Source organism: Chrysemys picta, chromosome 3 (genome assembly GCF_011386835.1).
Source record: "Chrysemys picta bellii isolate R12L10 chromosome 3, ASM1138683v2, whole genome shotgun sequence".
Lineage (NCBI taxonomy): Eukaryota > Metazoa > Chordata > Testudines > Emydidae > Chrysemys > Chrysemys picta.
Genome location: NC_088793.1, coordinates 126,124,712 through 126,138,862, shown reverse-complemented (window position 1 = coordinate 126,138,862; position 14,151 = coordinate 126,124,712). Strand labels below are relative to the sequence as shown.

The 14,151-nt window shown below is 36.9% G+C and overlaps 1 protein-coding gene across 4 annotated transcripts; it reads right to left on the bottom strand.

The window, feature by feature from the left end:
* Positions 1-208: 208 nt before the first annotated feature.
* Positions 209-13,551, bottom strand: LOC101936118 (C-C chemokine receptor type 6-like). Of its 4 annotated transcripts, XM_065590452.1 has the most exons (5): positions 13,456-13,537; positions 9,306-9,351; positions 8,209-8,307; positions 5,705-5,773; positions 209-4,526 (listed from the first exon to the last, which is right to left on the bottom strand). In XM_065590452.1, the coding sequence occupies exons 4-5, from the start codon at positions 5,705-5,707 to the stop codon at positions 3,441-3,443; spliced, it is 1,089 nt and encodes a 362-aa protein (XP_065446524.1). In that variant the 5' UTR covers positions 5,708-5,773; positions 8,209-8,307; positions 9,306-9,351; positions 13,456-13,537; the 3' UTR covers positions 209-3,440. The 4 variants fall into 4 exon arrangements, with proteins under 4 accessions (XP_065446524.1, XP_065446525.1, XP_065446526.1 ...); XM_065590453.1 differs by lacking the exon at positions 9,306-9,351 and having other exon boundaries at positions 13,456-13,551; XM_065590454.1 differs by lacking the exon at positions 13,456-13,537 and having other exon boundaries at positions 9,306-9,382.
* Positions 13,552-14,151: the final 600 nt, after the last annotated feature.

Below are 14,151 nucleotides of genomic sequence, written 5' to 3'. Positions count from 1 at the left end.
CATCCCAAACCCCTCATCCCCAGCCCCACCCCAGAGCCCACATCCCCAGCCAGAGCCGTCACCCCCTGCACCCAACCCTTTGGCCTTGAGCCCCCGCACACATCCCAAACCTCTCGGCCCCACCCCCGCCACTTATCACTTCCATATTGGTGCACATAACAAAATTCATCCAACACATGGATGTAAAAAATTAGACAGAATATTGATAAGGAGTTTATCTTTTTTAATATACACAGAATATGAACTATAATAAGCATATTTTATTTATCCAGGTTTTTCAAACACTACCTAGGAAATCTGTTACAGTTCCAGGTTCATTTGCAAAAATCATAGAAGTAATATTAAACACATTTTAAATGATATTTTCTACTATAAACAGCAAAATACAGTTCAAAACTTGTGTCTAATGATAGGGGAAGGAGGAAACATTGAATAGGCTTTATAATAGAGCTTTTAAAATGAATGAGGAATTTTCAATGTAATCAAGTGACCCTGTTTCAGCTATTTAACATTAGGATAATGAAGACGGAACTGTATTATTTTTCTGCCAATCTGTTATCAAACTTCTATTTGCTGGAATTTCTACTAGTAAGAATGCTTTGCTATTTATAGGTAAATCTATCCATCTATCTATCTATCTATCTATATAATATTCTCCTACCAATCCCGTTATATATATAATATTTGTATTTTTGTATCATGTTTGTATAATTTACAGTTAATTAACAATAAAAGCCAGATCTAATTTCCAAATTTGAGAGATAGTCAGAAAAATCAGACTGATGTCCATAAAATCATGACTGGTGTAGAGAAAGTAGATAAGGAAGTATTGTTTACTACTTCTGATAACACAAGAACTAGGGGTCACCAAATGAAATTAATAGGCAGTGGGTTTAAAACAAATAAAACAAAGTATTTTTTCACACATCACACAGTCAACCTGTGGAACTGCTTGCCAGAGGATGTTGTGAAGGCCAAAACCATAACAGGGTTCAAAAAAGAACTAAATAAATTCATGGAGGATAGGTCCATCAATGGCTATTAGCCAGGATGGGCAGGAATGGTGTCCCTACCCTGTTTGCCAGAAGCTGGGAATTAGCAACAGGGGATGGATCATTTGATTACCTGTTCTGTTCCTTCCCTCTGGGGCACCTGGCACTGGCCACTGTCGGAAGACAGGATACTGGGCTAGATGGACCTTTGGTCTGACCCAGTACGGCCACTCTTATGTTCTTAAGAAAAAAATAGACTTAACATTTATATCTGAAAATCTCAAACTACTTTACAAACATCGATGAATTGCTCCAATGAGAACAGTCCCCATGTAACATGTCCCATCTGTGTTCTCCCTCAGTACCCCATCAGCACCAGCGGTACAGCTCTTGGCCCTGTCATGCTGCCACTGGCAGGCACTCTGCTGGCTCCAATCTGCTTCCCCCTTCTGCAGCCAGTTAAAATCATGCAAGGGTAGTTACTCTGCCAAAGCCAAAACTTATACTGATCTGAGAAGGGAACGGTCCACATGCAGAAACTATTCCCCAGACACCTATGGGGATCTAGCTAGTCACTTCCCCACATTTCAGCTGTTCTGCAAAGGAGCTGTGCTTGTAGAGATTGAAGCAAAGCAGTTGCTTTTGCCCACTACCCTCCATTTCAGACTGAAATTGATTGCCTGCTACACTTCAGAACCAAAATCATTCCCTCAAAGATTCCAAGCTCCTGTCTAGAATATTCTCCTACCAATCCCGTTTATGAAGGGGTGGGACTTCTTCTCTGGTTCTCTTCTGCCCTCTGTTACAATTTTATGAGCTCCCATAACAAACAGAACTTTTAATTAACTAAACAGAAGTATTAAAGAAACTCTAACAACCATTTTAAGGTAGCTGTGCTATTTACATATTTTTCTGAGTGTTGTGCATAATTTAAAAGATCAGTTAAGTTCCATCCTGAATCTTTATTGCTGAAATCTTGTGTAAATATAAAATGTGAAAAAAGCTAAATTACATAACAGATGTATCCCAGTTTAATGCTGGATCATGATTAGGTTGTACTGTATGCCTCCAGCACTGACTAATAATCCTTATAGTTTATCGTATAAGTATTCAAGGTTTATTCATAACGGGTCAAATACTGAAGTCCTTACTCAGTATTAACTCTGGCAGACTTTACATTGCAGCCAATGAGCCAAATTCTGCTCTCAATCATATCAATTTCTGAAGTCTGTGGAGTTACTCCAGATTTGCATCAGTTTAGCAGGTAGCACAATTGAGCCCAACAGGAATTTTAATGACTAATAAGTTCTGAGAAAAGACTTCAGGATTTTTCTCCATGTCACTGTTTGTCCAATAAAATAAAATATCAGAGTATCAAGTGAGCCAAATACTGCCCTGTTAGTCCATCTTCAATGAAAAACAGAAAGCAGATATGTGAATTTAAAATTTCATTTAATAAAGCAAATAGAAAAATATTCAGAGTGGTGTCTTGGCCTTTCTCAAGGACAAATTTACAAAATGGTCAGTTTCAGAGGAGTCTACAACCTGAAGTTCCACTGCCAAATCAGGAAAATATCTCTTCTCAAATAAACCTTATTTTCTGTTCCACAGATGATAAAAACGGAGGAGATGTTACAAAACCTTTCAGTGTGTATTTTAAAAATATATATACTGTTCCCTTCAGTAGCCATGCTAGTATTGGCTCTGGACAATTCAGTGCTGACATTAGAAGGCACAACTATATAGGGAGGCAGCAGTCAGTAGTTAGGGCACTGGACTGCACGGGGACTCAGGAGACCATTCTACCACAGACTTGTTATGTGACCTTGAGCATGTCCCTTCCCATTCTCTATCTGTCTTGGCTATTCAGAATGCAAGCTCGTTGGTGTGGGGACTGTCTCTTACTATGTGTATGTACAATGCTAGCACAAAGGGGTCCCAGTCTTAGTCAGGACCCCAAGATACTACTGCAATATAAATAATGAATAATAACATAAGTATAAATGGAGCTGGGCTGGTGGTGAATTTGCCCTTTTGATTCTTTAAAAATTTGTTGTTACTCTTTTAAAATTGTTGTTATAATATGAGATAGCTGAAATGAACCCTGTTTTAAAACCAAAATACCAAGGCAATGTTCAAATTAAACTTGCAATTTTTCATTAGAATCAAGGAAGTTGCTGGATAAATTTATCTCTCTGGAGAATTCTAAGTGCCTGTATTTGAAAACAGCATAAGCATTAGCTAGACGGTGATTAATACGAGTTTTCCATAGTCGTGTCATTGTTCTGTTTATGTTAATTGTTTTGATGGAGGGAGCTGTAGATCATAGAAACTACTCTTTGGGTTGTAGGAAAGTCAAAATCACTAGCTGTGACATGAATAATGAGATTGGTTTGGATTTTTGGATGAATATAATCAAAGCTCCTTCATAATAATATTGAAGTTATATTACATAGTAAAGGATGACACATTGTCACTCATAATTTCACTTGTCTGCCTTGAGTGATAGGTATCAGAACTTATCCTTGAACTCTTGGTCTTGTATTTCTTGTATCTCAGGCACCACAGATCCTTCATCATATTCACAAAGTAACTTCTAAATTTCACCCCAATAAAAGCGTAGAGCACTGGGTTCAAACAACAATGGAAGAAGGCCAGGGCTTCTGTAATGTACTTCGCAAAGGCTATTTGCTTTTCACTATCACACAGTTTATTCAATTTACCCATATTTATGGCAGTCACAAGAAGAACCATGTTATATGGTACTTGACAAATCAGGAAAACAATCACAATTAATACAATCAGACATATTGCTTTGTTTCTTTTGGAATTCTGAGCTTTCACCAAGGTTTTGACAATGAATGCATAGCAAAATACCATAAACAGCAGAGGGATAAAAAATCCAAATAGAAGTTGCATACCCAGCAGCAATAATTTCAACGTAGTGCCTTTTGTCTCACTATTGGATCTGTGTTCACAAATCTCATTTGTTTCATTGACGGAGTGGCTGTAGCTTTGACTGAATATGAAAGTAGAACTGGAAATTAAAATTGATGATACCCATACAGCCAAACAGATCAGTTTACTGTATGCTAGCGTTCTAGCCCGAAGTTTAAATGACTTTGTTGCCTGTACAATAGCAATGTATCGGTCCATACTGATAAAGGCCAAGAGCAGCATACCACAATTGAAGTTGATTGCATAAATACCTCTGGTAATTTTGCATATGAAGTCACCAAAGATCCATTTTTCAGCAGCATAATTCACTGCCCAGAATGGAAGAGTGAGAACAAACAATATGTCTGCTATGGCCATGTTAAAGAGGTATATATCTGTCATAGACTTGGGTTTTTTATATAAAGCAAAGGTCATTACTACAAAGATGTTACCCACTAAGCCCAAGACACATATAATTGAGTATGCAATTGGCAAAAATACTTTTGTGAAGTTTCTGACTTCCCTCTTGTCACATGGTGATGTAATTTTGTCATAATCAAATGTATAGTCTAGATATTCTGTGTAGTTGGGTTCTACCTGCAAAAACAATACAGCCAGTTAGTGTAAACATTAGTGCTCATTTCTGCAAGTTCTCTCTATTGCGTAAACAATGGAGAATTGATGGTATGAGACATAAAGGATCAAATTCTGCTTTAGATACATCCTGGTGTCTCAATAAAAGTAATGGAAATATTTGGCCCCAACAGTGTTTGAAAGTTAAGCATACAAATACTACTCCCAGTCACTTTTCTTTCAAATCAACCTTTTCCTCATCATCTTGACTAGCAAAATCCTTGTGCACTCCAGTGATATGCTGTCAAAACTCTAACAAAGGGCTCCTTCAGAAATGTTCTTCTTCAGTTAGTGATACACACAACGTTCTCTAAATAAAATTCTCTCTCCCCCACTGCGTACTTGCACAGAGCACAGCTCAGACAATCCAGATCTTTATTGTCTCCTCCAGCATTAGTTCTTTCCCACAACTGTGAAAATACACTATTTTAACAGAAGAAGAATTTTCTCAAAGTGACAGATGTGTTTGAAGGAATCTGGAGAACAGCTGAAAAATAACTCAGAGACTTTAAGGTCAGAAGGGACCCTCATGATCATCTAGTCTGACCTCCTGCACATTGCAGGCCACGGAACCTCACCCACCCACTCCTGTGATAGACCCCTAACTGCTGGCTGAGTTACTGAAGTCCTCAAATCATGGTTTAAAGACTTCAAGTTACAAAAAATCCACCATTTACATAACACAGTCCCTAACCTTGAATGTTGTTTTACCATATTTACAAGGCTTTCTTCTAGCATACTGTATTTTTATTGTTTTTCTTGCGCTTTAGCAATGTTACTAGGAGCCAATGAAATATCAGCATTCTTTCTAGCATTCAAATTAGTGCTGTACTCCTTGTAGTATTGTTCATTGAGTTCCTGGAAATATGGTGGCCAATGAGCATAATAAAATCGTAACTGAAGTTATTGAACTATAAGTGGGGGAGATAGTCTTCTGGAATAGTCCACAGAACTCCATATGAAAACTTCAGAAGGATATCCAGTGACAACACAGTCTATGAAACATCACATCATCACAAACAACTCTCATTAGCCAATCACTTCCAAGGTCATGACAATTTGTCCAGCACTTCATAGAACTGCCAATTCCAAATCAACTGTTTCACTGGTATATTAATACACTTCACCAATACACTGCTTACCATTTTGGTGATAGGCTTCTTCTAATGAGAAAAGAATTGGTGAGGACAGTTCTGGTATCCTCGGAGTCCCTGTGCAGGAGGGAAGTGGATTGGATTAGGAGAGCAAAACAGGAAGTGTCAAGAGATCAAAACAAGAAATATGCAGCAACAGAGAAAACTAAGACTAACAAAATTCATCAAAATATATTGTTTTCACTGAGATGTTCTGGTTTTGATGAAGTCTTTGTTGAAAAGGTAGGAAGTTTTTTAAGGCAGGGGAAAGTGAGTCTTATACAGTATTCTAGAGCCTGGTGGTTAGGGCCTTGGCCTGTGATGTAGGAGACTCAGGTTCAAGTTCCTGCTCTGCCAGATTCAGAATGATCTGGGATTAAAAAACTCTGCTGGGGAGCAGGGACTTGAAACTGGGGTCTCCCCCACCACAGGCCAGTGCCCTACCCATGCACTCTCCCTTGACGTTTGTGAAAATGTTTGAAAGGTTTTGCTTTCATGCCAATGCAGAACAAAAATTAATTTCAACACCTCAGCAAGTTGCCGCAAAACAGAATTGTTCTCTGATCAACTGTATTTGAAGGTGATAGTAATGTTGAACTGAAATTGAGAGTGTTTGTGTTGGTGAGGAAGAGCGGTAGTGGACTAACACTTGGAGACTGTGTTAACTTACGATTTCTTTGCTTTTCAGTATTTGCATTGTTGTGAGGAAACACACACAGTCAACCTTAACTCTAATTTAACAAGCTTTTTTTGTTTAGGAATTATTTGGGTTTAAAAAAATGTGCATATGGAGCTGTGGGGACTGCAGACTCATTTGTGAAGTGGCTGGAGAGAGGCTCTCTGTGAGTGGGACTGAGGAGATGGTCTTCTCTGTTTCAGACTTGGCATGCCCATTAGAGAAAGCTTTAACCAGTGCTCCAACTTCCTTTGCCTGCTTCTCAAAGTTTTAGTTGTGAAGCTGCAGGAGCCGAAGCCTGAAAAGGTTTGAGCACCTGGTGGAGGAAGCTTGAATACTATTTAAAGCTCTTTCTTGAGAGTATAAAGTTTCAAACCAAGCAGATGTGATTGTTTAACAGGCTCCATTGTTTCCCCAGCTCTGCTTCCTGGCCAGCTCCACTCTCAAGACCCTCGGACAGTCTCTATCTGCTCCTTTAAGTCTTGAGTAGGCAGTTTCTGTCTCCATCCAGCCATTGTCATTTGTGCACTGTCCAATCTCCATTGTCCCAGCTGATTTTCTTGTTTGCTGTAAGTATTAGCACTCACATGCAGGACAGCTGCTCCTTCCTATGGCTTTACCAAGATGCAGGAGACAGGCTGTACCTGAGTCCTTGCTTATAGTTCAGCCAATGAAGCCCTGAATTAAATAGCTGTAAGACAGAACTATCTCTGTCAGTTTCTCCCTAGGCGATTTACCTTGCAATTATATATTAAAAACCACACACTCTGTCACAATTAATCAGTGTGAAATCAATTATTTACCACAATAGTTGCTGTAAAATGCATTTAACAACAAATAAGTTGAAAAATTGCATGCAATGTAAATAGAAATAGTTATGGCTCAAAGTATTAACAGACCATACACCTCAATTAAAAAAATAACCCATGCCTTAGATTTTGGAATAATCTACAAGTGAGTCTGTTCTCAATTCTCAAACTCCAGGACCCTAAAGATTAGGTTCAGCTTCTCCCCCCAAGCAAAAAATCAGAAGTGGTGATATAAAAAAGTTCATAACTCAAATGAATTAACAGATTTACTTGAAAAACTCTCATAAATTATACAAAGTAAATTCTGTCAGTTTGATGAGGATATAGAATTTAATCCCCACTTTAAATGGGGTGAATAAGGACTGCAGTATTTAACTCTGAGTCCAAAGACTTGCCACACTTCATGCTGACTGCAATAGGAGCTAATTCAGACCCTATATAAGCAAAAATTTGTTGCCAATAATAATTATTTTTAGAGGCCTCTTAACAGGCATTTGGTTAGTGTGCCTGCTTTTGGCTCTATTTTTCTATAACGTATTAAGTAATTATCGGGGGTACGTTTTCATATTGATCCACTAAAAACATAAGTTCTTTAATAGTGCTTCTATATATATACCCACTCACATATAGTCTATACACTATATGTAATACAAACCCAGCAACATGCTTTGTTGTGCCATTTTTCAAGTGCATGTACCTCAGTACATTTCATTTCACTATCAACCAACACATGAGTTGTCAAAAGTACTAATAAGATGCAAAGGTAAACAAGTGAATAACCTGGAATTATAACAATATAGACAGAAGAGTCTTATGGGGTGGATAAATGATAAGCCTGGATAAGGAAGATAGATTTCTGAAAGGTAAGAAGATTTCAGATACTTCAATTAAATCAGTAAGTAACCTACAAACATTGCTAAAAATCATCACAGCTCCACTTCTTACACTTTCCAGGTATATGGATTAAACAGATTTGGTCAGACTACCATTCAAATATTTGCATAGCCTTGTTTTATTTTATTACTCACCAATACAGAAAAATGAAGCATCAGGCAAAGAGGAAGTAGGTATTCTGTTCTGTTGTGCTCACCCTCAACTTCAGTAAAAATGCATTTGAATATTAGGAACTCGAGAAACAAGAAATAGCAGCATTATTATAAGTAATGGTTAAATTCAAATGATCACCACTTCCTCCTAACATGTAACAACAATAATCTGTTTTGCATGTAAGGGCAGAGATTCAATAATAGGCGTATTGTAGATGACAAAGCTGGATGTTACTTGTTTAGTCATTAGACACTATTAAAATTTTGATAGTTTTGATTAAATGGTCCTATTAGAATTGGAACCATGGAGAATAGGCTTGTATCTAATTAAATGGTTTCATTTTTAATTAAATAGTTTCATTGTGCTTGGAACATATAATGAATTATGGCCTCTATCCTGCAAACTATTAAGCAAATATTTAACTTTATGCATAGGAGAGTCCAGTTGAAGTCAATGGAGTTACTGGCAGTGTCTATAAAGTTAAACACATCTAAGTGTTTGCAGGATCAGGGCCTACCTTAGTTACTTAACTGAGCAGTAATTATGTTCTGAAGTACACATAAGATCTTACTACATATTGAGTTCTAAATTTTCCAGATGATGTACCTGAATTGTACTCACGCAAAATGTGCACTTGCACAGACAAAACAGGAAAATCTTTGTCGCCTATTTTTGTGCACACTTTTGCTATTTATATATTCATAGCTCAGGCACAATGTTAACATTTGTTCTAATTAGCCTTGGAAGGATTTGATTTTATGTTGTATGAATGCTGGATAATATCCATGTTTATTTCCATGCATTTTATTATTCATTTATGTTAATTCAAATGTTTGCAGTAACAGGAAATTAAACACAAAATAAATCACTCAAATATGAATGATTTACTCAATATCCTAAGTATAAAATTGTCATAGTTTGTAATATTATTGGATGTCACCAGATGACGCTGTTTCAGTGGGCCTTACAAATTTTGTTTAAATCAATAGGAGGCTAGATCTTGGAGAAATACTAGATATTGGGTGTGACACAGTTCTTTTTGGAAGTTGAACATACAGCAATAAAGTTGGTTCCCTACCTGAGTTTCTTTGACTGGAATAATTTTATAGATGCCAGGATGCTGTCTAGAGGACATACCCACAGAATCAAACACACTGCATGATGTCAAAACATTAAATAACTGATCACACTATTATGTCAAAAGTCACTAATAATTTACAGTTACTATCCTAGATGTGTTTCTAAGGTTCCCTTCTCCATATGTCAGCCTCAAAGGCCCTGAATGGAATTATGTGATAGAATCCAATCCTTTACTAACATTACTGACACAAGCACATATACTCTCTTATTAGCCCCCAAGTGAAATCTAGTTTTTCCCTACATATCCACACACACATTTTCATTATTACTGATAAAAAATAGGGCTGTCAAGCAATTTAAGAAATTAATCGTGATTAATCACACTGTTAAACAACAATAGAATACCATTTATTTTAAATATTTTTGGATGGTTACTACATTTTCAAATATATTAATTTCAATTACCACACAGAATACAAAATATACAGTACTCACTTTACATTTATTTTTTATTATAAATGCACTGTAAAAATAAGAAATAGTATTTTTCAGTTCACCTAACAAGTACTGTAGTGCAATCTCTTTATCATGAAAGTTGAACTTAAAAATGTAGAATTATGTACAAGAAAAACTGCATACAAAAACAAAACAATGTAAAACTTTAGAGCCTACAAGTCCACTCAGTCCTACTTCTTGTTCAGCCAATCACTCAGATAAACAAGTTTGTTTACATTTGCAGGAGATAATGCTGCCCTCTTTTTGTTTACAATGTCACCTGAAAGTGAGAACAAGCATTTGCATGGCACTGTTGTAGCCGGTGTCACAAGATATTTATGTGCCAGATGCGATAAAGTTTCATATGTCCCTTAATGCTTCAACCACCATTCCAGAGGACATACAAATGTTTAGCATATCTGGCATGTAAATACCTTGCAACGCCGGCTACAAAAGTGCTATGCAAACGCCTGTTTTCACTTTCAGGTAACATTGTAAATAAGAAGAGGCAGCAGTATCTCCCGTAAATGTAAACAAACTTGTTTGTCTTAGTGATTGGCAGAATAAGAAGTAGGACTGAGTGGACTTGTAGGTTCGAAAGTTTTACACTGTTTTGTTTTTGAGTACAGTTATGTAACAAAAAAAATCTGCATTTGTAAGTTACGCTTTCACGATAAAGAGATTGTACTTCAGTACTTGTATGAAGTGAATTGAAAAATACTATTTCTTTTGTTTATCATTTTTACAATGCATATATTTGTAATCAAAATAATAATATAATGTGAGCACTATGCACTTTGCATTCTTTGTTGTAATTGAAATCAATATTGAAAATGTAGAAAAACATCCAAAAATATTTAATAAATTTCAATTGGTATTCTATTGTTATAAGTGCAATTAATCACAATGCATTTTTTTCATCACGATTAATTTTTTTGAGTTAATTGCGCGAATTAACTGCGATTAATTGACAGCCCTAATAAAAAATGTTCTTCAGGTTTTGGTGTGTGAATATGCATATTGAACAAAAAAAGGGGTGAAATTAATTTGTGATTTGACTCAATTGACTTCAATGGAGTCATTTTGGGGATGAATTTAGCCGCTTGTCACTGTATTGCCTAACCCAAAGTGCCATTTGGATAGGCCTGTGGCAGATTATTAAAGTCATAAAACAGTTGAGAGACTGACCCAGTGTCTAGTGGAGATTGAGGCATGGAAGAGAGAAAGATGTCTGGATTGAGGCTCAGCCAAGACAGAGGTGATGTTGGTAGAAACAACTGGAAAAAATGGCAGAAATTATATCTGCCTCTAAATTCAATTGCCGTTAGTCACCTGAGTTTATAACATATGGCTTTGCTAGGCCAACAGCTGCATTTAGAAAATCGGGTGGGAGCAGTGGTTCCAAAGGTATTTTACCATCTATGCCTGGCCTGACAGGTGTGACCGTATGGAAGCTTGCTCCCACTATCCATGCCTTTGTCACTTTCAGGTTAGATTACTACAGTGCACTTTACATGAGACTACATCTTAAAACAGTTTGTAAGCTGGAACCTGCTGCAGAAGGTGGCTGCTTGGTTTGTAAGTACAGTGTCCTTTAGAAAGCACATAGCGCCTGTGCAATGGTATCTGCACTGATTACTTGTGAGCTTACAGGCAGATTTAACGATGCTGGTTTTAATTGATATAGTCCTAAATGATCTAGAGCCAGTCTATCTGAGTGACGGTCTCTCTTCCTATGAAACACTGCCACAGTTGTGGTCAGTAGAGATACTGATGTGAGTTCACCCTTGATATAACAGAGAAGGTGGCTAACAGAATTCAGAATGGCTCCAGGGCTCTGAAATAGCCTGATTTAGTGACTTTCATGGCATGCGCCAAGGCCCATTTGTTTCACCTGGCCTTTGAAGAGGGGTAGATGGAGTGAGATACTGTCCAGTGTCTGACGAGGGATAGTATTTAAGCACATGTTAATGGTGTGTTAAAATGCATGAGCTGAGCATATTGCATTTTTGTTTTGTATGTTTAGATAACTGGCAGGGTGCCCGGAGCTTGTGGATGGGTGCTTTCTACTTATTGCAAACAAAAATAAATTGTAGATACAATAATCTACTCTATATAATGTATTTGTTTTATGATGTATAAAAATGCATTCATCATTAAAATTTCACAATCTTGTAAGTAAATTAGGTCCCCAAAGGCCTGTTTTAACAGCTGTTAAACTTGTTTTATTAAGAACAAATGAAACCTACAGTTATTACAATCAAAAAATTATGCAGCTTGGTTAAAAAAAGCTTTTCCTTAAGATCTTATTTGCTAATACTTTTTCTTTAGATTGTTTATTCTGTTTTGCCGTCTAGTGAATACTTGCATTTCGAAAGGGTCTGATCCAAAACTCACTGAAGTCAATAGAAGTCTTTCAGTAACTTCACTGGGCTTTGGATTGGGCTCATAATGCGGTTTCTGGACTGTTCTGGAGGTATAAATACTAGTTTTATTTCTAATTCTCTTGCTTCTGAAGTATCAAACTATAGCATATAACCTCCTGAGTCACTAACAGTTTACATGAAAATAGCATGTGCAAATGTTTTCATAATGCTGATAGAAATTATTTTCTTTCTAATGAATTATTATAAAATATTGTAAAAATCCCTAATAGGAAATTCTGTTGCCTGTTACAAGGCATTTGTAAACTGAGATATAGACAGTTATTTATACCACGTCTTTATTAGGGGTGATAGCATGTCTTTGAGGAACTTGCTAAAGAGAAAAGCAGTTTCTATTAATATATAAACTGGTTCCCTTGATTCATAACGATCTTGCTTGCCATATTAAAATTTTGGCCCCAGTCCTGCCATGAGCCACACCCAGGCAGACCCCTGGCTCACAGAATGCGTTGCAGAACATGGGCCTTTAACATTTCTTTCTTGCCATTAGAAAACTTTTGACAACTTTGGGAACGAAAAGGTGATTGTAATTCTTTCAGAGCCGACTTCATTACACAAAGCCAACTCCAGCTCACCTCACTGGTGTGAGTAGTCTGATCAGCTTCAGTGGGATTACTCACATGAGTAAAGTAAGCAGGATATGGTAATGATAATGATTTATATTCTTCTAAACTGGATACATAACTCAATAAATGTGCTAGTTTTTAGTCCAGATGCTCACTTCCAAATGAAGAATTCTGCTGCTAGTAATGGGCTTAATCATCCCTATCAGGTGCTGGCCCACATTCTAAGCATTTACAAAGCAATGGTACAACTACCTTGGGAGGTAATTAAATATTATCATCATCACTGTGCTACAGACAGAAAAACAGTCCCAGAGTAGCTCCATGACTTTCCCAAAGCAACACAAGGAATCGGTGTCAGTGGTGGAGATGAGAAGTCAGAAGATACAGATTTACAATCTGAGCCCTAAGCACATTTAGTTAAAATAAGAGGGATTGTTATTGCCCATTAAGTAGACAGATCAGATGTTCAGCTTGGACACTATACAAAGCATTGCTGATTCTTTTCTATATTCTAATATTCTCTAATTAAATTGTAGCTTTTGCTTTTAGTCTGTAATAGATACAATTAGCAGCAATAAAAGCAGACTTTGAATATGAAGAATTAACTCCATTTTCATTGGCTAAGGTAGCTAGTCTGACTTACCGCCACTGCACATCTTCTTTTGACCCATTTATTAAGTCCAGACAGCCGTTCGAGCAGACACCAGACTTCTTCAAAGTGTTGTAAGGAGAGGGTTTTTTTTTCTTTTTAAGACAGCTTACTAAAAATCTGCATGTTATGCAAATGAAACCCCCACACAGTCCTATATTTCAGCTCAAAAGGAAACTTACTCTCATTTTGCTAATATGGTTATTGTGGTTTGTCAAATCTCACCACCTGTGAGCTGTCTACCACCACTAACTGAATAAAGAAAATATAAAAGGTAAGAAAAATACTGTCTATGCAGATGAAACCCACAGGCTTAATCTGGGCTGATCCTGGGGTTTTTTTTTTGCTACTCTAGGAAAACTTCAGCATGTGTCATCCACTTTGTACCATCCCATGTTTTGAATTCATTTAAATTTAGATTGACATATATTGATTTATAAAATAGATATACACAAAATGACATCCATCACAGGCTCTGGGCTCCCTGTCATTCCTTAAGAGCACAGAATTTAAATAATACACAGATATATTAGTTTATGATATGTAAGTTAACACATCATATTGTCACTGTACTTTCTCTCAGATCTATTTTTACCTTTCTCCTCTGCCTATCTCCTTATTGTTTCCCTCGCAAACTTATTTTTCTATAGTGCATAGTTTTTCATCTTTCTCTCTCCTTCTGTCCCACTC